The sequence below is a fragment of the Malania oleifera genome, chromosome 8 (genome assembly GCF_029873635.1).
Source record: "Malania oleifera isolate guangnan ecotype guangnan chromosome 8, ASM2987363v1, whole genome shotgun sequence".
In the NCBI taxonomy this organism is placed as follows: Eukaryota; Viridiplantae; Streptophyta; class Magnoliopsida; order Santalales; family Ximeniaceae; genus Malania; species Malania oleifera.
This window is the reverse complement of record NC_080424.1, coordinates 63,557,053-63,583,358: the sequence shown is the minus strand read 5'-3', so window position 1 is coordinate 63,583,358 and position 26,306 is coordinate 63,557,053. Positions and strand designations below refer to the sequence as shown.

General features: G+C 38.7%; 1 protein-coding gene across 4 annotated transcripts in view; it reads right to left on the bottom strand.

Moving 5' to 3' along the window:
* The window catches only part of LOC131161601 (GATA transcription factor 19), a 37,376-nt gene extending 11,275 nt beyond the window's left edge, over positions 1–26,101 (bottom strand). For all 4 annotated transcript variants that reach the window (XM_058117466.1, XM_058117467.1, XM_058117468.1 and 1 more), the window contains exons 1-3: positions 25,489–26,101; positions 8,378–8,464; positions 8,155–8,288 (exon numbers count right to left, since the gene is read on the bottom strand). In XM_058117466.1, coding sequence (XP_057973449.1) covers positions 8,155–8,288; positions 8,378–8,464; positions 25,489–25,752 — 485 coding nt within the window. In that variant the 5' untranslated portion in view covers positions 25,753–26,101. The remainder of the gene's footprint in view (positions 1–8,154; positions 8,289–8,377; positions 8,465–25,488) is intronic.
* Between the last annotated feature and the right edge of the window lie 205 nt (positions 26,102–26,306).

Genomic DNA, 26,306 nt, shown 5'->3' with positions numbered 1-26,306 from the left:
ACTAAAGAGCAAAAGATAAAAAACCATCATGAACTAGCACTCCAACACATAACACCAATCACGCTGAATATCAGAAAAGCTCACCGCCTTAAAATTCCCTTGTCCCACACACCAAAGGGAAGCCCAATATAATGCATCTTTTCCCAAAGCAGCACCTGAGCCGACTTCTTCGCAAGAAAAATGTGTGCATTACGCTCTATCCACACTCTCCAAAAAACTGCACACACTTTTAAAAAAATAAAAAATAAAATAAAATAAAATAAAAAGCACATTTTCAAAGTGCTGCCCTTTCCTTTTTCCTGCCCAAATCCGGCAAAAGTCACTGCCAAAAAATCCTCCACTGTCTTAGAACTCACCCAACGTTCGCCTAAAATACCAAATAGCTTATTCCAAACACTCCAAGCACAGTAACATGAATGAACAGATATGATGATTCTAAACAATTAAAGCTGAGAACACATGTCTGGAGATATAGCCTTCAAAGGTCTCCTAACCTGCAGCAAATTATTGGCATCAATTCTATCAAGCGCAGCCAACCAGATAAAAGCCTTAATTTTAAAGAGGACTTTGACCTTCCAAATGGAACTATAGAGCCAGAAAAGAAAATTTTGACCTATTCAAAAAATCATAAAAAGATTTACACGAATAAACCCTAAGAATCCAGAGACCAAGACCGCCTATCCTCCTCTAAAGAAAAATGACAGTTATTCAACAAGACTAGAAAAGAGGATAGCTCTCCCATCTCCCTATCATTTAACGATCTGCGGAAGTGGAAATCCCAAGAAGGCAAAGGGCCACCAGTTTCAACAACAAAAGAAAAAATGGATTCATCCTGCCCTAAGCTTAGGCGAAGAAGGCGTGGAAAAGAAAGGACAAAACTATATTTCCCAACCAAGGATCTTTCCATAATCGGTTATTACTACCTCTACCCACCTAGAATTTAATATGGGGAATGAAGAGGGAATAAATCTGAAAGATAGCTTTCCACAGGCTCTCTGAATCACATCTAAATCTCAAATAGTATCCCACCAATTCTCATTTAATCCATACTTTTAACAACCAAATGCCACAAAGAGGAATTCTCTAGAAGAAACCGCCAAAGCCATTTAGCCAAAAGGGCTATGTCTAAATAACCAACCACCCTCCTGTTTAGACCTACCCACCATCCCCAACTACCAAATGATTCCTACTACACCTTACCCCCGACCACAAAAAATCCCTCATAATCTTCTCAATCTTATTAGCAACCCCCGCCGTAATCTTAAAAATCAAAAGAAAATATAAAGGGATACTAGAAAGACAGGTCTATATAAGAGTAATTCTTTCACCAAGAGAAAAAAGAACACCTTTCCACCCATCTAGTCTCTTAGAAACCCTTTCCAGACAGGATCCCAAAACTAATAGATCTAGGGTTAACCCCCCAAAGGAACCCCAACAGGCCAATCGGAAACACTAAACTCCACCTCCACAGATAGCTCCCTAACATTCTCAACAGCCATATTGATAGTTGCAATGCTGCTCTTTCCCATATTAATCTTAAGCCCAGAAACTTTCTCAAAAATGTGAAGGAGGCCCAAAATATTCTTAGAGGATGGTTTATGATCCTCTAGAAAAAAGATAATATCATCAGCAAGCTGAAGGTGCGAAACATCGACCCTCTCTCTCCCCACATCCAAGCCTTTCACTAAACCTCTATCCACTGCCCTATCCACCATCCTACTCAAAGAGTCAGCCATTAAAACAAACAAAAATGGGGAAAGAGGGTCTCCTTGCCTAATCCCTCTTGTAGCCTTAAACCAAGATTTAAACTCACATTTACTAATACCAAGTAGCTCACATTAAGCAAACAGCCTCTAGTCCAAAACTGCCATCTCTCTCCAAACCCCTTCCTCACAAAGATCTTATCCAAGAACTCCTAGTTCACTCTTATATCATAAGCTTTCTGAAAATCCAATTTAAAGATGATACCCTTCTTCTTCCTTCTCCGAGTATCCTCCACAACCTCATTACAACCAAAATGGCATCTACAATTTTCCTACCCCCCACAAAAGCACTTTGAGCCTTAGATAGTCCTATCAAGCACCTAACTCAGCCTATTAGCTAAAGCTTTAATGATGAGTTTATAAACACTGGAAACTAAGCTAATAAGTCTATAGTCCGAAATCTTAATAGATTTATTCTTCTTCAGCACGAGAGTTATGAAAGTGGAACTGCTACTCTTGCTTAAAATCCCATTCCCTTAAAATTCATTAAAGACCTCAAGCAAATCATCCTTAACCACCTTCCAACAATTTTCGAACAAAGCCAAATTAAAATCGTCCAGTCCTAGAGCTTTATCCTCTCCATCCCAAAAACTGTGGCTCTCACTTCCTCTTCCTTGAAAGATCCTTCCAACCAACCCACCTCCTCACCAGATAAGGGTCCCACTCTAATCCTTCAACCATAGGTCTGCTAACATCCTCCTCACAATACAAATTAGAATAAACCTTAGTTGACTCTGATTAGTTATACTGAACCCTTAATCCACTTCCAACTCCCTGATTAAATTCTTCCTCATTTTCCCTATCGCTATCCTATGAAAAAATCTAGAATCACAATCACCATCTCTGATCCATTTAAACATCATCTTCTGCTTCCAACTTCTCATTTCCTTGAAAATCACCTCTTCCAACTCATTCTTCAAAATACTCTTCTCATCTTTTCCTCCCCTGATAGAGTATTATCTTCCTCCTCCTTATCTAACTCAACCAACTCTCCTAAGATACTCGCCTTTTCTAAACCTTACGTCTCCGAACACTTCCTTATCTATTCCAATCTTTCAACTTCTCGTTTAACCTTTTAAGTTTTTTCATGAATCTAAAACCTTCCCAACCCCACTCCACATCCTCATTCCAAGAACTCCGGACAAGGGGCTGAAAGGAATAATGACCCAACCACATATTTTCAAACCTAAAAGGAGTAGGCCCCGAGCAACCTTTCTTGATTCCAACAAGATGGGAAAGTGGTCAAAAGAGGGCCTAGGTAAAATAGATAGATTAAAAGAGATTAGGGAATTCATCCTCTCTCTCCGTACAAAAAAGGAATCTAGCAAGCCTACTTGCCACTGCTCTAGCCCCACCCACCAACCATGTAAAATTAGCATTATGAAGAGGAAGGTCTCTCAAACCACACTCCCTAATAAAAAATCAAAACTCAGAAAACACCAGTAACTCTATCACCTTCTTTCTTCTCTTGACGAAACCTCGCCGCATTAAAATCACCTCCCACAATCCAATTAGGAGCACAAAATCCGTACACATAACCCAGCTCATCCCCAAAAGAGCTCCTAAGGGTTGGTCTAGACAGACCATACACCAACGAAACCCACCAATGACTCTAACCTCTCACATCCACTAAAACAAAAAGAGAGAATAAACATACTAGACTATTTTAAAACACCAAATATTCAATACCAAAACATAAATGCATTTGAAACTATCGCCACCAAGTACCATGTTCCAAGTTCCACGCAAAGCAAGCATAGCCCAACATAAGCATGTAAATGTTTAAGCTTCAAACTACAAAAATAAAATAAAAAAATGAAATAGCCAAACCAAAGGGTCAAAAGCATAGAAAGCAGAGCTCAAAATAAAAGAGTCCTTGGAAAGGTATTCACAATAATATTCTCTCTTTTTTTCTATACAAATTTAATTATGGAAAATGGGTATCATGTTCGGTTTTGGGAACACATTTGGGAGGGGGATCATTCACTTTGTTCATCATTTCCCCATCTGTTTAGATTGTCCTCTTTGCACAATGAACTAATTTCTTCTTCTTTATTTCTAATGGGGCTCATTCCTACAAGGATTTCCATTTTCATAGGGCTCTTAATGAAATGGAGATTTTGGAGCTTGCCTCCTCATTTGAGTTTGTTGTACGGTAGACTATCGTTCGTAGATTCTTGAATCTTATGGGGAGTGTTCTTGTAAATCTTTTTTTGAGCATTCAACCAATAAAAGCTTGTCTTTCCCACTTCATAAATCCATTTGGAAGGGAAGGCTAAAGTCCACTCTAAAGATTAAGGCTCTTATTTGGTTGACCATTCTTAATAGAGTTAACACTAACAACCTGTTGAAGAGAAGGAGGCGTTTTAAGCCTTTCTTATGAGATGTCCATTCTCTTTGTTTCCAAAAATTCAAAATCTGCTTCTCATCTTATCCCTGAATTGCTCCTTTTCTTGGAGGGTGTGGAACAACCTTTTTGGCTTATTTAGAGAGAATTGGATGTGTCCAAGTCTCTGGAAGATCTATTGGCTATCCATTTTTCAAGTTCTGGAAGGGGCAAGGATGCTTCAGCCTTGTAAAGGAGTGCAATTTTTGCAATTTTGTGGGGGATTTGGTTGGAACAGAATGTCTTCGGTTAAGCTTATAAAAGAATACAAATTCTTAACTCTGATAGTCCTCATCATAGTTTGAAAACTCGGACCAGACTCAGCCTGTCCAATCAAGTTCAACTGGAACTGGCCACAAGGCCAGTCAAGTCAATCAACAAGAACCGGAAATTTTGTGAACCAAGATTGACCCAGGCAACCTGGTCCCAACTGGCCTGCAGCAGGGTTGTAGGTAGATTAACCCAGCCCTTGCTTAAAAAAAGTAGTTGGTGTAAGTGCAGGAACAGGGTCTTGAAACCAGGACCTATGGAGAAATACTCGAGCAACTTACCACCATGCCACTTCTAAGCTTTAGTTCTGGAGTACATTATATATGTAATATATCTGAACCTTCTTATAATAATAATATGTTTATAAATATTTATACACACCAGCCAAATAATATTTTTTAACTAAAAATAATAATAAATTTTAAAGACCATTATATAAAATAAGAAAAATAGCTCAAATTTTTTATTTGAAATAGCTGCTAGCGATTGTTTTTGGCTGTAATTGGACAAGTATATATGATTTTAATTGGACTAATATTTTACAATATTCAATTGGGTTTAAAATTTATGAGAGACAATGCTCTCTCTCTCTCTCTCTCACATTGTTCTCCACCCCTCTTTCACAAAGCCCTTTGTGGTTTGGTTAGTGCCAGACGATGCTAAAGCATTCGATTCAGATCAAAGTGAAGACCTTTGGTCTGAGATTGGACAAGGTGGAGGGTCCTCCTGTTCATGTTCAAGAAGAACTTCTCACAACAGGTGGGTGAATTTCTTGAAAGAGGCAGGTCTGTGTTTGAAGATGGGCTTTTAAATTTTGTTCAGATGGAGAGGAGCTCTTGGAGTGTCTGTCTGCATACTTAGCAGCACTAGATGAAGATTAGATGGACAGGGGTGGGAAAATACCTGGATAAGTATTATTTAGTTTTTATTCCTAATGACGAAAAAGAGGTCAGTTTTTTTTTATAGCAAAAGAAAATTATATTAATGGGAAAAGAATTTACAAGAGGGAGAACAAGAAATCTCCCAAAGAAAATCTGGGAAAAACCAGAAAATACAACAAAAACCTACAGAAATAAGAAAAACTCAACAAGCCAGCACATTCCTCCAATCTCTTTGAATCTCCTGGAAACTATTTCCTCTTAAAAAACCAAAACCAACACACCCAGTGATGCTAAGGACTGGATCTTATCCCAGACCAAGTCCCAAATTAATTTTTTTCCCAGAGAAAATCAGTGCATTCCATCATCCATGACCCCCATAAAATTGCAAATACACCACACCTCTGTAAGGCTTCCCTATCTTTCCTTCTGCCAATACCTATTAAACAAATGGCTAACAAATCTTCCACCAATACAGGGCATACCCAATTCTCCCCCATTATACAAACAACTTATTCCAAATCCTCTAAGCAAAGTCACAGTGTCAAGGGGATGAGAAGCTGTCTCAGAGTCCTTGAAACAGAGCACATAAACATCAGGAGAAAGAGCCTCCAAAGGTCTTCTGATTTGCAAAAGTTGCTAGCATTTATTTTATTAAGCACAACCAGCCAAGTGGAAGTATTAATATTTTCGGGAGCCTTGGCCTTCCAAATTATAGGAAAGAGTGGAAATGAAGAAATAGAACAGATCAAGATTTCAAAAAAGGATTTGCAAGAATACACTCCTGACTGATCCAAGGACCAAGAGGTCAGTCACATATCTCTGCGAACTTTTCTGTGACAGTTAAGGAGCTTTGTCAATATCCTGGTTGCACAAGTGATGTTAGGCCTCCAGTCCCAAAATCGTGGAGTCAGGTGGTGATGGAAGGGAAATCTGGCAATAGAGAAGCTTGTACAAGTAGAACCCATCCAGCAAGGCATGAATATGGGAAAGATAAGTTGTGTTGTTAGTGCAAGGGCGAGCTGTAGAAGAATCCTGATGCAGCTAGGGTTCCAGGGGTTGAAGGGCTCCTTGTCAAGGCAGCTAGGGTTACACTCAGGGACAAGGCCAAGACATTAGGCTTGGGCCGCACACCTCCTCCTTCTTTTGGATTTGGGCCGATTAATGGAAAAAGGAGATGCCTCCTTATCTAAATTGGACCATTTAATTGAAGAGGCCCACTTAGCTCTGGGCTTAAATTTGGACCATAAGGTTGGCATATCTCAGTTGGGTTCTTTGCAAGGGTCAGCACCCTAATCAACCCCATTTTAAGACTCGGGGTTATCTCATATATCCATAAAATGGGGCTGATTAGGGTGCTGACCCTTGCAAAGAACACAACTGAGATATGCCAACCTTATGGTCCCAATTTAAGCCCAGTCTGCAAAGGGACTAGTGGCAATCATCGGGGCCAATGGAGGCATTGGTAAATTGGGAAAGAAACATGATGTTTCAGAATTTAAATCTAACAAGTCTAAGACTCCCACGACCTACACTTGTCGGAAGGTTGCTCTAATGGGTGCATAAAGAGAGTAATTTAATCAAAGAAAAGAGAGAGCAACCTAGGGTGGTAGTGCCTAAGATCTCAAAGAGGAACTTAAATGGAGATTTAAGTATCGTGGAAGATTCTTGTGCTAAGAAGTTAGGTGATTCTTGTGATAGCGCTGGCAGAGGCAAGGAGCTCAAGAAATGGAGGGACCAATCAGATAATGGTAGTGACGATCTTAGTGAATATGATGATGATAGCGGTCTGTTGTTGGATGTGATGAAGGAGGAATGTGGGTATATTTCCGACTTCAGTGATGTTTTAGGCGATTTATTTTATGTACCTCTATCCCCATTGGAAGGATTGGAGGGGTCTCTCCTTCTGAGGATTATGGTTTGATTAATGAACAGCGGTGCAAGGATGGAATTTTACAGACTCTAGGGAGGAGCCTCCAAGGAAGGTTTTAGATGTTCAAGATCCATTGGACAAATTGGATTTGACGTTGTGAGATCTAGGAGGAAATGAGGTGCGCCTTGTTAGGGATAGAAATAGAATTAAAAAAGGTCGGAGGGAGTTGGCAAATTTCAAGTGCTTGGTGAATTAAAAGGGAAAAGGATTGAAAAGGGGATTGCACCGATTGCACTTACGATTCTTCTAAAGAACAAACCGAGCTCCAACCTTCCCGACCTTATCCAATCTCAGGCTGAAGGACTTCCCTCCGATCTGGATTGAACAAACCCCCACCATCAAATCTTACTAGCATCATGATATCGAACAAAAGAGAGATGTGTAATGAGAGGACTTTGAGTGAGAGAGAACCATCACGAGCCTCAAACAGGTAACCATCGTGAGCCTCAAGCAGGTAACATTGATACAAGGTTTCTCTCAAGTTTTTGGGTATATTAGAGCTAAGAAGGCTACAGTTCTAGGCTAGCTTGATTATTTGAACAGAGAAGAGGTAGAAGGGAACCTTTTTGGAGTGAGGTGGTTAAGCAGGTTTCATTGTAAAATGAGTTAAAATGAGGTCCCATTAAAATTATCATGAGAATACTCAATGGTGAAAATGACTTTCTTAAAATAATTATTATATATTTTTTAAAACCAAAGCAACAACCTCAAAAATAACAATACATTTCAGTCATCTTGCTTGCACTCACAAACATAACTACATTCTAGCCCTTAAATGGACAACTTATTATCCTCAAGACCTAATTGTCATTCCTCAAGAAGCATACATGCATCAAACTTTCCACCAACGTAAAAAACAAAATCAAAGCACTGTACCAATAATGCTTTAATAAAAGCATAACAAAATTTTTAAATTCATCTTACCTCTGAGCAACCTCCTTCCGCACGTTGTACCTAATTTTCTTGTCAAAGCATCTCTCCTTCCTTTTCTCACGGAACCGCACCAAAGAGGCTATTCTTCGTGAAAGGTTTGAGCGTTTTGGAGCATCAGCCACACCCTAGGGAACATTGTGGTGCAACAAATGAGTAGGAAAACAGTATGTCAAAAAATATCTGCTATATTTGTAGTTCAAATTTCTGGAATTACCCTGTTATTTTGATCAAAAGTTACTTCAACACCAGGCACACTGGATGGTATATCACGCCCTCCTAGAAGCAAGAGAACTGCTTGTACCTGTCACATAAAATCCCAAAATATTATGCAATATCTCAAGATAAGCACAGTACAAACCCAGTCAACATTATATAAAAATAAAATTGTGGATAAATAATATACTTATCCAAGAAACCAATAAAGACCAATAAGATAACTAGTTGAGAACGAACATATTGAGAATAGGAAAACAATCCATCATATCTATCGGAAATAAATATAACCACCAAAATAGACACCATCCAGCCAACAAACAATAAGAATCATCTTGAAACCTAAGCACCAAAGGAACACCGGGCCCATGAAATAGATACTGATTAGAGAAGCATCAATTGAGCATCAAACATAAAAGGGATAATTTGCATTTTAACTTACCAGTCACTTATTTTGAATTTCTTGCAAGAGAAAAAAAAAATTGAGAAGAAAATATACTAGTAGAGAGAAAACAGTACTGAAAGAGGAGGATGAGAAATCCTTTAAAAAAAGAAAAATAAAAATGAAAATAAAAAACAAGAAAATCAAGTGCAAAACAATTGAGCAACACCTCTCTGGTCTCTCTGCATGTCAGCAAAGAAAAGTCAAGGAAGCCATTTGGCAAAATCCAAACCAAAGCTAGGAAGCACACCCTACTCCATAAAAGACAAGAAGGGATGGCAGAACCTTTAAATGTCAATTAGGCAAAAGTACCAAAATTCAACTACTTTTTTGGGGGAAGGGTGTTGGTTGGTTATATTGGCACTAGATCATTGATCATAAAAATGGAACTGTAAACTAAAATTCATTTTAACCCAGACTTTTTTTATAAACAATAAAATTTATTACAGATGAAGAATAGTACAACAAAAAGAAGAAAAGAAAATAGGGAGAACACTCCCACAATACAAGAAAAAGATAAGAAGATTCCAATCCCATTTAAACCTGCCAGAGGTAAATGCCGACACCAAAGAAGTAAGAAACACCACTCTACTCCAAAGTAAATTAAGTACTGAAGTAGCCATCCTCTCAAAAATTCTGGAATTTCTCTCCAACCAAAGACACCAGAAGACAGCCATAACAAGCATCGCTATAAAGCCTCTCTCCTCAACCCCTTCCCAACTCCCCTAAACATCGTAACACAAAACACCTCCAAAGAGGAAGGATAGACTCGATTCTCTCCAAGAATAACAAACAACTTACTCCAAAGTGACCTACAGAAGTGACAATGTGAGAACAGGAGTGAGCAGTTCTCCCCACTCATACAGCAAAGCAAACAGACATCAAGTGATAAGGAATTATAAGGTCTTCGTTTCTGAAGCAACTAATTAGTGTTAATTTTCCCCAGGATTACAGACCAGAAGGCCTTAAATTTACAAGGAACCTTAGGTTTCCAAAGATAGGGTAAAGAGCAAAACAAATAGGACTGGAACATTAACCCAGACATTAACATCACCCCACTGCTTAATCTGGAAAACGGCACAATCTTCATCCATTCTCATAACATATCACAACAAAAATGGTGTAGATATCTCACTAGAAATTTTGTGCACAATAGCATAAAACAGTGAATGAAGCGTCAAATCAAAAATTGCAGCAAGTCAAAATATCAGCACAAATATTTAGGCCAGTTTTTTTGGAGGGAAGTATATTGTATAAAAGGGCACTAAAGAAAGAGTCAATCTGGTGCATAATAAACACAGGAGGAACTTGACTAGAGGCACCAGAATAGATTGACGGCGCTAATCATTGTTTTAAGGATCCAATTGCTTACAATGACGGGAGCTGTGTTGAAGGGGGATTGCTAGCTGCAACTATGGCAGAGAGAAGAGGATGCTTGTCAGCTAAGAGAATTTGGTAAGATGAAAATCTGCATTGGAAGGAGCAGAAACTGAAGCGATCCGTGTAAGAATCTGTTAAGAATGAACACCAATGACAAGATAATTACAGTGAGGATTGATGCCTCAGAGGAAACTTTGGGAGGCAAGACCCAGTGTCAAAGGCCGAACACTTCAAAGCTGGTGAAGGGCCGCACAATACCAGCTAAAGGACTCCTGCTTAACTAGTCAACCAAAAGTATACCATGGTCTACCACAAGAACACATTCCCAACCACCAAATGCAAAGTAAGCAGACGCAAAAATCAATCATGTAATCAAATGATAATCACATGGTAAACTAAGCAACCCAAATCATTACTAGCACCTCAAATGTGTGTTTAGTGAAGGTAAGCAAGCTAAAAACATTCATAAATACTAATGAGTTTTATATTGTTGAACACTCACCCTCCCCTAAAGAGCTTTCTACACTATTCTAGCTCTGGCACTAGGAAGCATAAAACTGACCGAGCCATCATACTCCCATTTTACACTAAGGCGTTATCATACACAATGAATAACCTATACTACTATTTACATGATGGTTACCCATCGCATGTACACAAGATGAGCGGTCACAAGCAAGCATAATGCCTTGAACAAGCTCTCATGACACCCAGCAAAAAAGAGAGGTTGTCAGCAATGAATCCTCTGATTATGGGATGTGGGCAACTAGCCTCCTCGTTCTCTTGTTGCAGCAGCACAGATTTTGTTTTTCTGAATATGAATTGATGTGGTGGAGGAAGGCAGTCATGATGGATGACGAGTTGCAGCAGCACTGTATGGGGGTAACGGAAAGGATTAGGTTTTCAACCGGACAAACCATAGTGGGCTTAAAGTCAGATGGCAGAAGCTAGTCGCACAGAAGCTGCAGCAGCAACCTGTTCTGTTCCAATCAGATGGAAAGGCTGTTGAAGCAAGTGGTGCAGCAGCAGCAGCAGCCAGCTTCTGACACCACAATGATGCAGGATAAACTTAGGAACTCAACCAGAGACATCAGAATCGATCAACATTAGGTTCATTATAAACAAGCTTCATCCATTGTTATTTGTTATAAGTTATAACAATTCCAAAGAAACCTGACCAATTGAAAGGAACGTCAAAATTTTATATTTCTTTTACAATTACTATTTATTCACTTGATCTTTTTTCTATCCATCTTATATGAATTAAATCGATTTTTATCATTATAGAACAAGGGACTCCATATAATTGCTTGATAGCTTCCACAGAAGCAACAAAATAATAAATTGATAGGACAATGATCAATATCTACCTCAAAAATAAGACATAGAGTGTCTGTTATAAATTTACAAGCTTACATTTCTTGACGAACAACAATTTAAGAAACATAAAATCATACTAGTTTCCTAAACAATAAAAATGTAGAATCCAGAAGATATTTCCAAATAAAATGTCTCTAAATAAATAAACAAGAATGAACTTTAGACTATATTATCAAGATGTCAGGCCAGTTTTTTGGCTAAAAAATTCAACCTTTTTCGACCATGCACCCGCGGTATTCCGTTAATTCTGTTCAGGGTTTGTGAAGGCTTCCTTATGAGTTTTTTGGAGTCGTGGCAGCGTTCGTATGTTCAGTTGTGAGGCTGACAGTGCTATATCTGTTGGTGAGCTGTTCACCTTGTTCTTCGTTGTGTCGGTGCTTCACATGGTTTGTGATTATGCCGATTATTGATGATCGTTCTTCTTGTTTTTGGTATGATTGCTGATTTGTGAGAGTTGGGATGGAATCTATGAATCCCAAAAAAAAATTTCCTACATTGCTGCCGCAATTAACAACTCAAAAGTTGGATGGAAAGAACTATGTTCAATGATCTAAAGCTGTTCAAATTTATTTAGCAGGAGGAAATCTGACACCTTACTCCAATCTGATTCTTCTGATGAGAAGAGAAAAGATGCGTAGGTTCAGGAAGATGCCTTGATTGTTTCCCTTTTATGGAATTCAATGAAGCCATATAGATTGCACGGATGTGTATGCATCTAGATATGTGCAAGGAGATTTGGGATTATGTCAAACTTCTATACTCCAGTAACATTACAAGTATGTATAATTTATCCCAACAGTACTTTCAATTACAACAAAGAGATAGGAGTATTGCAGATTATTTTGGAGAGATGAAGCGTATTCATGAGGAGCTTAACATCGTGCAACCTATAACTGCCGACGTCCGTGAGATGCAAGAGCAGAAGGAGCAGATGACAGTTCTTCACGTTCTAGCAAGCTTGAGACCTGAGTTTGAGGTAGTTCAGTCCCACATATTCAGTAGAGTCAAGTTGCCACCATTTGCTGATGTTTATTCTCATGTCCTTCGTGCTTCCTTTAGCACGCATTCTCCAACTCTTGCATCTGGCTCTGAGAGGACAGCCTTTGCTGCACAAAGTGATTCTAGTTCTCTACCAAACAACCGCAAAAGTTATCGCAGTGGTTCGAGTAGTCGTAGTGGTAGAGACAAACGAGGTAGAGGTACTCCTCGCAAGTGCACTCATTGTGGACGGAATAATTATACTATTGAGCAGTGCTGGGATCTCCACGGTAGACCTTCAGGTGCTGCCAATGCAGCCACCACTGACTTCACACCTTCGGGGGCAGCCAATGCAGCCACCACTGACTCCTCAACGTTGGGGTCAAGCGTCACAACAAGCTTCTCTTCCCCTTGCATCTCTTGCCCAAACAGGTAATCACACAATATGTCTGTCATCCAGTACTCCTCATCCTAGTCCTTGGGCCATAGAGACCGCTACTACTAATCATATCGCAAGTATACCTAGCTTTTTCTCCACACTTCAATATCTTGCAAATTTGCCTTGTGTTACTCTTGTTGATCGATCCACTACTGCAGTCAAGGGAATTGGGACTATAAATCCCACTTCTTCTATTTCTATTCCTTCAGTTTTATATATTCCCAAATTTCCTTTCAATCTAATGTCCATTAGAAAAATTACTAAATCCATGAATTGTTCAATGACCTTCTTCCCTAATTTTGTGATTATTCAAGATTTGAAGACAAGGAAGACGATTAGCAGAGGACGTGAAGCTAGTGGACTCTTATCACTTTCAGTCACTATCTCCTTCTACCACCTGCACTACTGTTGCCACACCTTTCCAAATTCATTGTCGCCCGGGTCATCCTTCATTGGAAAAGTTGAAATGTCTTGTTCCTAGTTTGAATTCTGTGTCTAGTCTCAATTGTGAGTCTTGTTGGTTGGGAAAGCACCATCATGTTTCTTTCAGTTTCAAAGTCAATAAATAGGCTACAAGCCCTTTTATGTTAGTACATTCAGATGTCTGGAGTCCTAGTAGGGTCGTGTCCAAGTTGAGTTTCCAATACTTTGTAACCTTTGTGGATGATTATTCAAGAATGACTTGGTTATATTTAATAAAAGATTGTTCTAAGTTATTTCATGTATTTCGTACCTTTTGTTCTAAAATAAAGGCTTAATTTGGTTTGCTAGTTTGAATACTTCAAAATGATAATGCTAAAGAGTTTTTCAATGCACAATTCACTACTTATATGACTCAGTTTGGTATTCTTCATCAATCATCTTGTGCCCACACTCCTCAACAAAATGGGGTTGCAAAACAGAAAAATAGACATCTTCTTGAAATTACTCGCACTTTACTTTATCAAATGCATATACCTAAAGTGTTTTGGAGAGATAATGTCATCCTCTGTCCTTAGTGATAAAATTCCCTACTCCATTCTCTTTCCTAATTCACATTTATTTTCTCTTCGTCCTCATATATTTGGGTGTGTGTCCTTTGTTCATCAACTAACTCCTAGGGTGGATAAGTTGGATCCTCATGCTATAAAATGTGTCTTTCTGGGCTACTCATGTACTCAAAAGGGATATCGTTGTTATAGTCTTGTGCTACATCGCTTCTTTGTTTTTGCCAATGTTACCTTCTTTGAGTCTACACCTTGCTACACCTAGTCACTAAGCAATTTGAGTTCAATGGGTCTCTTCCTTTGCCTAATCTTCCAAATTCTATGTTGTTGTCCTTACCTAACCAATCATCTGAGTCTCCATTAGTTCAAGTCTTCATCGCCTTGATCATCCTAATTTGCAGGTGTATTCACGACGGTAGTTCCAACGAAGAGAGTCCCCTCTAACTTCTATTACCACGCCTTTGGTTTCCTCATCTGATAATCATACTTCCCATGATGTTGATCCTCTTATTGCTGTTCGGAAAGGTAAACGCACATGAATCAACACCCCAATTCCAACTACGTTTCTTATGACTCCTTATCACCCTCCTATTACTGTTTTGTCACTGCTCTATCATCTACTACCCTTCCTAAATCCGTTTCGGAAGCCTTAGCCCATTCAGGGTTGAGAAATGCTATGATTCATGAGATTAATGCTTTACATGACAATGGTACTTGGGACTTGGTACCTCTTCCCCCTGACAAGTCTATGGTTGGTTGTCGCTGGGTTTACACCGTGAAAGTCAACCCTAATGGTTCTATGTCTTGTCTAAAGGTTTGTATTGTTGCTAAGGGACACACTTAGGTGTATGGTTTGGATTATTCTGATACTTTTTCTCCGGTTACCAAACTTACATAACACGTTTGTTCATCTCCTTGGCTACTACTACTCACTGGTCTTTACAACAGTCAGATGCGAAAAATGTCTTCTTACATGGTGACCTTGAGGAGGAAGTTTATATGGAGCAACCACCTGGGTTTATTGCTCAAGGGGAGTCAGGCTTAGTGTGTCAGCTCAATAAGGCTTTATATGGTTTAAAACAGTCTCCCAAAGCATGGTTTGGTCGTTCCAGTGCTGTAGTACTTGAGTTTGGTCTTCGACGGTGTGTTGTGGATCATTCCGTGTTTTATCGTCATACTTCATCAAGTAGGATCCTTCTTCTTGTTTATGCGGATGATATTGTTATTACAGGTAATAAAGATAAAGGTATTCAAAGTCTAAAACTTTTTCTACAGGCTAAGTTTCAGACCAAAGATTTGGGATCGTTGAAATACTTCTTGGGTATAGAAGTATCTAGATCTCATATCGAAAGTTGTGTCCCAAAGGAAGTATGTTCTTGATCTGTTGGATGAAACTGGCTTGTTGGGATCTAAACCGGTAGATACATCCATGAATCCTAACAGCAAGTTAATATCGGATATGGGTGATTTGCTACCTAATCCTAGGCAATACTGGAGACTTGTTGGAAATTCGAATTATCACATAGTTACTCGGTTGGATATATCTTTTGCCACAAGTGTTGTGAGTCAATTTCTAGATTCTCCAAGTACAAATCATTGGGATGCAGTAATTTGCATCTCGAGATACCTCAAAGGTGCACCTAGGAGAGGTCTTTTATATTGTGATCATGGTTCACTTATATCGATGGATATACAGATGCAAATTGGGTTGGATCGCCTTTTGATCAAAGATCCACCGGCGGGTACTATATCTTGGTTGGTGGCAATTTGGTTTCTAGGAAAAGTAAGAAACAAACTGCAATGGCAAGGTCAAGTGTTGAATAAGAATATAGAGTTATGGCTCACACTACCTGTGAACTTGTCTGGTTGAAGAACATGTTGAAAGAATTGGGTCTTCTGCATTCTAAGCCTATGAAGTTCATATGTAATAATCAAGCTGCTCTTCACATTGCTTCCAACCCGGTCTTTCATGAGTGGACGAAGCACATTGAAGTTGATTGTCATTTTGTTCAGGAGAAACTTGTGCAGAAACTCATTACAACTGCTTTCAGTTGGACAAGCAACTTGCCGATTTGTCTACCAAAGCGTTTGGGGGGGGCTCGTGTTAAATTTATTTGTAACAACCTAGGAGCTTATGACATTTATGTTCCACCTTGATGGGGGGTGTAAGAGGTTATATATGTCTTTTAGTATTATTATTATTGAGTGTGTTAGTATGTTAATTAGTGAGAGTTAGTAAGGGTATTATCATCATTAGAATGTACTTAAATTTTTATTATAAATAAAGGGAGAGACCTATCTTCGAGTTCAGTCATTCATTTTAATCAAATCTTAACACATTCCAAGCAAAAATGCGGTGTAAAAACATATGACAAGCTGATTCTGAACTATCAAGACATAAAGAACACATATCAGGTGTAAGTGCCTTCAAAGGTCTCCCTGCTCTGCAACAAATTGTTGGTGTTGACTTTATCAAGAACAATCAATCAAATAAAAACCTCGACTTTTTAAGGGAACTTTGGCCTGCCAAATAGTTTTATGGAGCAAAAAGGAGATCCATAAGCATTAGTCAAGACATCAAAGAAAGATTTGCGAGAACAAACTCCCAAAGAATCTAAAGACCAAGAACGGCTATCCCTCCTGCAAGGAAATACAACAATCTCTAGCAAAAGTAACCAAGAAGAAAGCTCCTCCACCTCCCTATCATTTAGAGTTCAGCAAATGTGGAAATCCCAAGAAGACAAATCGCCATCAAAAGTCAAAAAAAAAGAAGAAATAACATCATTACGCTCCAAAATAACAAGACAAGAAAGAGATGCGAACAAAGTGGTATTACCCACCAAAATATATTCCCAAGAACAAATTTAAGAATCGCTACCAAAAACAAAATTAGTTGGAGGAATGAAGAGGGCGTAAATCAACCTCCATGGACTTCTGGAAGAACATCTAGTTCCCAAATTAGCATCCGCCCATTTACCTGCAAGCCAATTTTACTTTTAATGACTCTATGCAAAAGAGAAGACTCCTCTAAGGAAACTACCTTAACCATTTAGCCATAGGAGCAGTGTTTTTAGACACCAACTTACCAAGAACCAAACCCCCAACCAACTTAGACCTACACACACTCCTCCGACTAACTAAATGGTTCCTTTTATCCCCAGCCCAAACCAAAGGAAATCTCTCTCTCTAATAATCTTCTCAAGCTTACCAGCTAACCCCATCAAAATCCTAAAAATAGACAAATAATAAAGACAGATACTGGCAAGACGAGCACAATGTGACACCCTTGCAAAAATAACGTATCTTTCCACACATCCAAATGCTTAGACACCCTCTCTACCACTGAATAAAAAAAATTGGGGAAAAAAATAATAAAAATAAAAATAAAAAACACTATCTAGGATTACCACCCAACAAGACTCCTAAATAAGTCAAGAGCCAATCCAAAATACCACCACTAGCACAACCAACTCCCTAGATATACTGAACTCATACTAATAACTGCAATATCACCTTGCCCCAAATTAATTTTAAGTGCAAAAAGTCACTCATAGATTTGAAAAAGAGTGAAAACATTCAAAACAAAATCTCTAGGATCGCCCAAGAAAAACAGTGTCATCAGAACATAGTATCATCAGAAACTAAAGATAGGACACACAAACCCCCTATCCACCCACTACCAGCCATTTCTTAGGACCTTTATCAACTTCCTATCTACCATTCTACTCAAAAAATCAACCACTAACACAAACAAGAAAGGAGATAACGAATCCCCTCATATAACTCTCTTCGTCACTCCAAACCACGATCTAAGTTTTCCATTCACCCTAACCAAAAAGAATGCATTAACCTCTCACCCAAGACCACCACCTCTCCCCAAACTCTTTCCTAGCAAAAATCTTGTCCAAAAAATTCCAAGTTACCATATCATGAGCCTTTTCAAAATCCAATTTAAAAATAATCCCCCTTATCATTATTTCTATGAACATCTTCCACTACCTCATTAGCAACAAAAATAGTATCCATGATCTACCTACCCCCCCCCCCCCAACAAACACACTTTGGGCCTTAGGGATAGTCTCATCTAACACCGCACTAAGCCTATTAGCACTTTAGTAATGATCTTGTACACACCAGTCACTAAACTAATATGTCTAAAATAAGTGGAATTAATACTCTTGCTCATGATCCCATTCTAATAAAATTCATTAAAGATCTTCAACAAGTCCACCCTCGCACAATCTTGAAAAAAAAGTCATATTAAACACATGTAGACCTAAAGCCTTAACCCTCCTCCATCCCAAGCATAGTTACGCTCGCCTCCTCAAAAAGTCCTTCCATCCAACTCGACTAATCACTAAAATTGGGATCCAGACTAAACCCTTGATCATCGGCATGCAATACCCTCCTCCATGAAAAAATTTGAGAAAAAGATCAATGATCAAGTCACAATCAAACGAGGATCATAAACAACCTCTCCCTCTCCCAAATCCAATTTCTTAATTAGGTTTTTCCTCATCTTCCCATTAGCCAACTTGGGAAAAGCTTTTGAATTACAATCTCTCTTTCCCCCATTTAAATTAAGTCTTCTGCCTCCAACTCCCTACTTCCCCCAACTCCTTGCTTTCTTAAAAGTAAGTCCTCCAACTCATTTTTCAACATAACCTTTTTAAACTCCTCACTATACGAAAGACTATCACCTTAAACCCTTCCCAACCCCTCTCCAAATCCTCACTCCAAGAATCTCTTACCAAAAAGAGGAAAGAATAATGATTAAGCCATATATTCTAAACCAAAAATTTGGACGGATCCCACCTAACCTTGCTAGATTCCAACAAGACTGGACACACACAGGTCTAGAAAAAATAATTTGAGAAAAATTAGAAATCTTATCCTCCCAACAACTACAACAGCCCTCTCACCACCCACAAACCAAGAGAAAAGTGCACATAAATGTTGTCACCTGCAAAAAGGAAGTCAGGGATTTCAAGCTCAGCATTAGCCCACAAGCTCAATTTTTTAAGATAAAAGAAGAAAGATTTGCAAGAGAGAGAAGGAAATGTCGTAGTCAAATGATAAGGTATCCTCCTACAGAAAATAAAAGAAACAAATAAGTAAAGGAGTAAAGGACAACAAACACAACTAGGTTAACAAAGCCCTCCAATCTCCTTGCATATCAACTAGCTCGCCCCTTTCAACAAACCAAAAGCCAAGCACCATAGAGAAGCCAAAAAGACAACCCTGCTCCACACACAAGCCATAAAACAACTTCCTATTAATTATTCAAACATTCTACTCCAACTAAATGCCCCAAACTACAACAAAAATCGCACCTCAAAAATATCTTCCCTACCTTCCCAATGCCAAAGCCCTCAAAAATATTCTGGAGAGAACATTAATGAGACCCCTTCAAAACTTCCTGAAAGTCCCCTTTCCAATGTCCTCCTAAACATTCTATTAAAAATTTAAAAATAAAAATAAAATAAAAAAACCTCCATAACAATGAGGAACAAGTAGGGTGAGAGGGCGTCCCCTATCTAAGCCTCCTTAAACTACCAAAGAAGCCTTTGAAGGTACCTTTAGACCAGATTTTCAGAAATTAAAATTTTACTAGGCTTTTCCCTATTGTATATTCTTTTTTCTTTTCTAATACTATTCTCAAACTATCAAGAAAATAACAGTTTTACAAGGCCTTAACATGTAAACATGACAACACTTTTCTTTCAGCATGATTTTTCAATGTCAAAAACTGCTTCCAAAGCTCTTACTTCCAATCGAAGTTGATTAAAAATTCAAAGACCAGCTCAAAGAGATCAGCAGTAGATAATTTCTCCGCATCCATTATGATCATGGGAAATAGTGTATCCGCAAATAATGGAATTCCAAGTTTAAATTAGATGGGGACATCAAAGAAGGCATAAGCAATTTCTATGAGCCTCTTTACTTAGAGAGACAAAAGGTTGTGGGCATTAATTACAGGTGGATCAACACATCTAAAGCTTTGTGGCTTGAAAACTCTTTAAATGAGGATAAAATATCTTTTGTGCCTTGAAAGATTTTAAGGAATAAAGCTCCAGTTTTCCCATGGCTCTTTTCCAAGCTAACTGGGATCTTCTTAAATCTGATATTAACAAGGTTCTTGATGATTTTAATACTTTGAGATTTGTGTACACCATGAACTCTACCTTTGTTGCTTAGATCACTGCGAAGACTCAAGCTGTTAACATCAAAAATTTTCATCCCATAAGCCTGGTGATAAGTGTTTTTAAGTTTTTATCCAACGTGCTTGTGTCAAGACTCAAAAAAGGAAACAATGGAAGTTATTGGACACACCAGCACAGCAGCATGCCCTTGTCGAAGAAAGAAAAACCATGGACATTGTCCTTGTTGCTTCAAAAATTGTGGATAGTAACTTCAAAGCTGGAAAGGGAGGGCAAATGGATTGAGCAATGTATAACCATGTCATCCTTCTCAATCATTGTTAATGGCTTCCCCTCAGGCTTTTTCCATTCTTCCAGGGGCTTGCAGCAAGAAAACACCCTATTTCCTTTGCTTTTCATCATTGCAATGGAGGTTCTCAGCCTCCTGCTGCAAAATGCCAAAAGGGCAAGCTTTTAGAAGGGTTGGGGGTGGGAGGAAATGGCAGGGAGCTAGAAGTATCTGACCTCATCTTTGTGGATGATACAAAAATCTTTAGTGAGCAGAGGGTCATCAAAACCTCAACTTGAGGTGAACATTTCTTTTATTTGAAGATATTTCCAGGTTAAAAGTTAATTTGGAGAAGAGCATTTTATTCCATAGGGGATGTGAGTGATGGAAACTTCTTGGCTGGTATCAAGGGCTGCAAGTTGGGGACTTTCCTTTTGAACTACTTAGAACTACCCATTTGAACTACTTAGCACTTCTCCTTGGTGCATAGTTAAGGAAAGGAGGGTCTAGTAGCCTATTATTGAGAGACTTGACAAAAAAACTACCTGGTTGGAAACAAAATTATCTCTCTGAAGGTACAAGATTCACACTCACCCTCATCAGGAATACCCTCTCTAACCTCCCTGTGTGCTATAAGTCTTTCTTTTCCCATCCCTTGCACTGCAGCTATGTGACTGGAAAAAGGGTGTCCCCAGGCCACAAGGTTCTCTACTTTGCGAGGGTTGTCATTTCATACGCAACCTTACCCCTTGCTTTGTATCCAGAGAGGTTGTTTCCTTAGACTCGAACCCATGACCAACCAATCATAAAGGAGCAAACTTACCATTGATCCAAGGCCTGCCCTTAGCCAAGTGACTAGAAGATATTCACAACAATTCCTTGGGGGAAATATAGGGGTATTTTTCAAATTCCTCATGAAATGCCATGTCAAGCACACCTATCAGAATCGGAATAGAGTCAATAGACCAATTACAAGATCCACATATTATCGAAGAAATAACCATAAAATATATATATATATATATATATAATTAAAAAAGCATGAACTATTATTAAACCATTACAAAGTTGATGATTAGTTAAATTGGAAATGGTTCAGCAACCTATTCAAAAAGGTGGCTTGGTCTTAAACCTCTCATGCTTTTCAACAACACCCTCCTAGGCAAATCATTTTGGAGATTTATGGCCCACAAATAGATTTTTTTGGATAAAGGTTATTGTTTCAAAGAATGAACTAGATCAAAATGAGTGGACATTCAACAAGGTTAGGAAGTCCCATGGCGTAGGTGTCTTTGGAAATGGATGAGAAAACATATGGAGGATTTCTTCACTTGCATCCAATTCAAATTTGGAAATGGTGACAATAGCTTCTGCTTGTGCAATTCCTGGCATTATCCCTCACCACTAAGTACTCAATTTCCTAAAATTTTCAAGTTAGTCTACAATAAACATGCTTTCATGACTCCAAAATGAAACAACTTAAGACATCATCTTTGTGAGAAATGCCCATGACTAGGAGCTCAACTCTTGTCTTGATTTCTGTAGCTGCTTATACAATCCCACCAACCCAAGTGAACAACTTAGAGGCATTCCCTTTGTGAGAATTGCACATAATTGGGAGCGATACTTTTTCTTGATTTCTATAGCTGCTCATAGAGTAATGTACCCCACTGGGCCAAACCAAATGTGCCTAGGTGGAGGCTTAACAAAAGTGGCTATTTCACAGTTAGTTCTTCAAATAAGAAGATGGACAACCTGTTGAGACAAGGATTAACTTTCCCTGAAAGGCGAATAGGACAACTCCAGCCCCCGACCAAAGTTGCTTTTTCTTTTTGCTTGGGAGGCAACTGCATGGAAGATACTCCCTATTAATTACCCTCAGAAAATGGGAAGAACTCTGATTAACAAAGATCTATTTGCAGACCACATTTTGCTTCACTATTAGAGGGCAAGCCTTCGATCAAATTTAAGGTTGCTCCTTTGTGGCTAATCGGTCACAGGTTCAAGTCCAAGGAAACAGGCTCTTCACATAAAAACAAGGATAAGGCTGCATACATTATGATGACCCCCCCCCCCCCACCCTCCCAAAGTGGGGAGTATTGTGGCCCCAGGGACGCCCTTTATTTTGCTTCACTGTCCTTGGATCCATGGGTCCTCGCTAATGTTCGAGACGGCCAGCATTGGAATACAGCTGAGATAGTGGAAAAGGAGATAGAGGCCTGGTAGGGTGTTTATAAGAACAGTGGAAGGGAAAAAAAAGTCTTGTCCTTGATCCCCCCCCCCCCTCCCCATCATTCTTTGGCTTATGTGGAGAGAGAGAAACTCAAGGGCCTTCAAGAACAGTGGAAGCAACAGCAAAAGGAAATAAGGGCCTGGTAGGGTATTCCTAAGAACAGTGAAAGAAATAAGTCTTGTCCTTGATCCGACAGGCGATCGGAAAATAAAGAAATGGTTAATATATTCAAGATAATTATGTATTTACAAAATACCGTCTCAATTCATCCTATTTAATCAGATTCGGGATGTGATATGGTTCCAAAGGATGAACCGGATATGGATAGTTCCAATAAGATTTCATTCTTGAACAAAAATCTATTTTTGGATTTATTTCATCTATTCCATGACCGGATACGTGGGGAAGTAAAATTAATCCTTGTTCATACATAGGCTTTTCTAGTACGAAATGAGCCACTTCAAATAGGTTCATTGCTCCAGCCCAGAATACGATTAATCCGGCATGGGCTACATTGAAAAAACGTAAAAAGAAAAAACAATACAAGAGCAACGCAGAAGCAGAACTCAATTTCTTCCTAAAAAGGTATTTGCTTTTTCAATTGAGAAGGGATGATTTTTTGAATCAAAAAATTAGCAATTATATCAAGGTATATTGTTTCCTGCTTAGACTGATAAACACAAGAGAAATTGCGCTATCCTCTATTCAAAGAGGAGAAATGAGTCTGGCTATAATGCTGATTCAGAAGAAGTTAACTCCTACTGAATTAATGAAAAAGGGGATATTGATTATCAAACCAGTTCGTCTGTCTGTAAAAAGTAATAGACAATTTATTATGTATCAAACCATAGGTATGGAGAGAGAGAGAAACTAAAGAACCTTCAAGGGATGGCTACTTCTCTCACAACCCTCAAGGACAGATGACCCACAACTATTACTAACTAGTTTGGCAGATTGTATATGCTAGACACCAACACAATTCTTGATTTTTTGAACACTCATCACACAACTGATTTCACACATATTTTGCATCTCTTGATCTTTTTTCCTTGTACTTGAGTGGCACCCCCTCGGTACCCTTTTTATGAATTCTCTCTTTACTAGTTTACTTATTAAAAACAAAAACAAAAACGAAAAGGAAAAAAGTTCATACAGCATTTAAGAATCCTATATCAAATTTTAAGTTAGAAGATAATGACTACACAATTCCAAATATAATTTTTTCAAATGTTGATTTACCATTCATATAATATTAATATTCTTCAATCTAATTAATGTGCTAACTACAATACAAAGTAGCATCTTTAATCTTCAATCAAGCAGCAATCTGAAATTTTCTCTCACTCTAGTCTCTCTGCTTTGAGTTTTACACAGCATGAGAATCAAAATTAAGCAGGAAATTTAAGGGCAATGCAAGCTCAATGTTAATTGAGCCTGCTCAAACTCCATCCATTACCATATAGAACAATACCTAGATCCTTAACTTCGCACTAGAGTACCCATATCAGAAGCTTCAAGATGAGACATGGGTACTCCTACTAGATGCTTCATAATAGTTCAAAATCTTCAAAAGGCAGGGAAGTCTTAGAACCCTACACCAGGACATACTTACCTAAGTCCATGTACCACAGGCTGTCTACACTCTGCATCACCCCATAATCACATTTGTAGAGATCCTTTAAAGACCTAATGTAAGTGACAACATCTAATCTAATTAGATGAGCACATAGAACGGCAGAAGACAGCTCCTTAAAAATTCAGAATTTTCCCAACCGTCCAATCCTACAGAGCAAAACTTTTATAAATAAAAAAAAAAAATTTTAAATGACTAATCAAAATTGACTATACACTCAATATACCATGAAGAAATGCCACATTTCCCAAAGATCTCATTTCCTCAGCAATCTAACCAGAAAAAAAAAATTAAAAACTTTTATTAAAAAAAAAAAGAAAAAGACAAAAGACACTAAGCTCCGCTGAGATTTGGCAAAAAAACTCCCCTAGTGTTTCAAAAATCCCAAAAACCTCCCCAAAGGTTTCAAAACTCTCACAAACCTCCCCTGACATTTGACTTTGGGACACTTACACACCTCAAAACTCGTCTTTTTGATACACGAGAGGGGTTTGTGCCTTTTTGACAAACTTTGGGAGAGTTATGTGGAATTCTTGAAACCTCAAGAGAGGTCCCTTAAATTTTTGAAATATGAAGGGAGGTCATTGTCTTTTTGTCAAATCTCAGGGGACGCAAGTGTCGTTTGCCCAAAAGAAAATGAAAGAAAGAAAGAACACCTTCATACTTATTTGCATTTTTAAATGTTCCAAAACACAACCTGCACTTTTTTTCACTCAAATTACTAACAACTGTGCGTTGAAAAATAGAATCTACGAACAGAACTCTAAGTACAACCCCAATTTCACCAAACAACAAAGTATGGCAACACGTTAGTATATTGTTCAACAAAATAGGAAAATACCAACAGCCACCTCCTTTGAACAAGAAAGAATTAAAAATCGTACATTTTATAAGCGTCAACCAAAATTGTAAATGGCAACAACCAGAGTTGGTACAAGCTTGCACAAACTCCTACAAGAACCAAGTTCATGCCCAAACACTTTCCAAATGGTTCTTACAAAAGAAACCCCAGAATAGTAACAATTAACAAAATTCCAATGAAATGACAGATTCTGCAATTTACAAACACTAGGACTTGCCCAAAGCTTAACCGATAAAATTATGCACATCCCCCAATCTTGGATGTTTAAATTCCAAAGTAAAACTGTGAGAGTATGGAACAAGAGAAATGATGCTGTTGAGAATTGAATTGAGAAGATAGAGGGCAAGTACTTTTTCAGGCGTAACAGCAGGGAACACATAGACCTCTCCTTCAAAAGCAAGAGTCAGCTCGCTAGTCCGAGATGCCACAACAACTGCCGCATGATCCGAAGCGTTCATCGAATGGATAAGAGCGTCATCAGCATCGTCCATGGCATCGTCACCGCCACCGTCGGCATCGTACTCGCCGTCGTCGTCGTCGACGATGGGGATAGGGGCTCGCACTCTATCCTCGAAGGGGCGAGCTTGCAGCGGCTGTGGATTCACAGTCGCCATCAGTGGAGCATCAAATCAAGTCCTTAATCGACAAAGACTTAATCGAATCAAATACAGAGAAATCGAAACCCTAAGCCCGGTCGTCGGTCCGCGACCTGTTCCATTGAAGAGACATCCCCTGTTAGAATCAGGAAACCTAACCCTAACCCTAACCCTAACCTTAACCTTAGCCCAAGGACAGAATCGAGCTCGGAAGGTTCGAAAATGAAGAAGGTAAGCTGGAAGGAGGCGATGACGAGGGGAAGACGACAAGAGCTGCCAAGAAAACCACAAAAACAAAAAAGTAGCAAGGATTCGCAGGATTATCCCTCTCTGTGTTACCTTGAAAAGCCTCCAATGGGTAATTCCTTTATTTAATTAATTAATTAATTACTTTATTTAATTTTTTATGAAAAATAATAAAATGGGGGTAACTATTTGAAGTTACGCGAGTGTACCAATGCCAGGGACGCCATACGTGCACGTGTCCGGGTGTTGGTTATTGGTGGTTTGATATTGTTAGTTACAGGGGGCACCTTATCCAATTAGCTAATTCCCTCATTAATTTGAGTTGA